This window comes from Dinoponera quadriceps, unplaced genomic scaffold (genome assembly GCF_001313825.1).
Source record: "Dinoponera quadriceps isolate SergipeBrazil2010 unplaced genomic scaffold, ASM131382v1 C3903979, whole genome shotgun sequence".
Classification (NCBI taxonomy): Eukaryota; Metazoa; Arthropoda; class Insecta; order Hymenoptera; family Formicidae; genus Dinoponera; species Dinoponera quadriceps.
This window is the reverse complement of record NW_014568104.1, coordinates 1-1251: the sequence shown is the minus strand read 5'-3', so window position 1 is coordinate 1251 and position 1251 is coordinate 1. Positions and strand designations below refer to the sequence as shown.

The following is a 1251-nucleotide window of genomic DNA, read 5'->3' as shown; positions in this document are numbered from 1 at the left end:
TTTCCCAACAATCTTTCCAGTGTTCATCAGACAGATCTAAGCCACCATTGTATAGATAAATGGTGGCTTAGATCTGTCTGATGAACACTGGAAAGATTGTTGGGAAAAACATCTTGAAGAAATAACAAACTCTAATAGAAAGAAATCTTGCGAATTACCATTGTATAAAAGCACAGAAGTCAATCAATCCGAACTCAAAAGCTCAGAAAATCATAAATTAACAGAAACAAAAAATAAAATATTTAGAAATGCTGCAATTATGGGTCTAGTGAATACCAAGAAGATATCATTAGAAGATCTAATTAAGTCAAATAACAAAAGTTGTGCAAGAGAAGAAGACAGACTGAGAACTTTGGTAAATATCAAAAATTAACATATTTTATATATTACTATATATAATATATATTTACAGGTTATGACTAAATTATTTAAAAAATTAACATTCTCATTTTCTGTAAGGATACATACTAAATTATTAAAAAAATAAACATTCTCATTTTCTGTAAGGATACAAAGATTGATGATGAACATCAAATAGAGTTTGTTCCTCATGCTGAAGATCCTGAAGTTTACATTCATCCTTTGCGAATGGGAGTAAATGTAAAAAGATTCAAAAACATTGATTTTACTGTTCCACGTGTCGGCAAGAAGATAAAAGAGGCGCCCCAACAATATTTTCTTCGAACAACTACCGATGATTCATTTAAGTTTGTGAAAAAAGACAAAAGTACAATGTAGTTGAAAAACGAGATCGTATTTTGTTATAATGAATATCACATAAAAGCACAAGCATATATATTTTTTATACATAAATATTTATATGAAAATATATATTGATTTCGTTTTAATTATGATAAATTTTGTTAGACTAAATAAGTTTTCAAGTCTCTCAAGATTACGAAATTCGAGATTAATGATAAAAATATTTCTAGATTCATGAAATATTTGCGTTGCTTAGTTTTTTTTTATTATTAATCTATGTTCTAAGCGTCAGCATATAATTACTTACTATAACTTATACAAATTATTTTCAAATTAAATTATGAAGCGATCATTTTTACGATCATTCACGTTTTATATTGTGAAATGATTTATATTGTTATGTAATTTTCATTTAAATATATGTTCTTATTGAATTCATTACAGAACATTAAAAAATAATGGGTCTCGAAATGAGAGCCAAAAATATTCTCAGCAAGAAATATCCTCAATGTTTTATTTGGATATAAATATGTTCTCTAATGAAAACAA

The 1251-nt window shown here is 26.5% G+C and overlaps 1 protein-coding gene across 1 annotated transcript; it reads left to right on the top strand.

Moving 5' to 3' along the window:
• Nucleotides 1–55: 55 nt before the first annotated feature.
• On the top strand, nt 56–1238 carry LOC106751514 (the record flags this gene model as incomplete). Its single annotated transcript, XM_014632413.1, has 2 exons — nt 56–355; nt 508–1238. Coding segments are annotated over 2 exons (531 nt in total), but the record flags the coding sequence as incomplete, so codon positions are not given.
• Nucleotides 1239–1251: the final 13 nt, after the last annotated feature.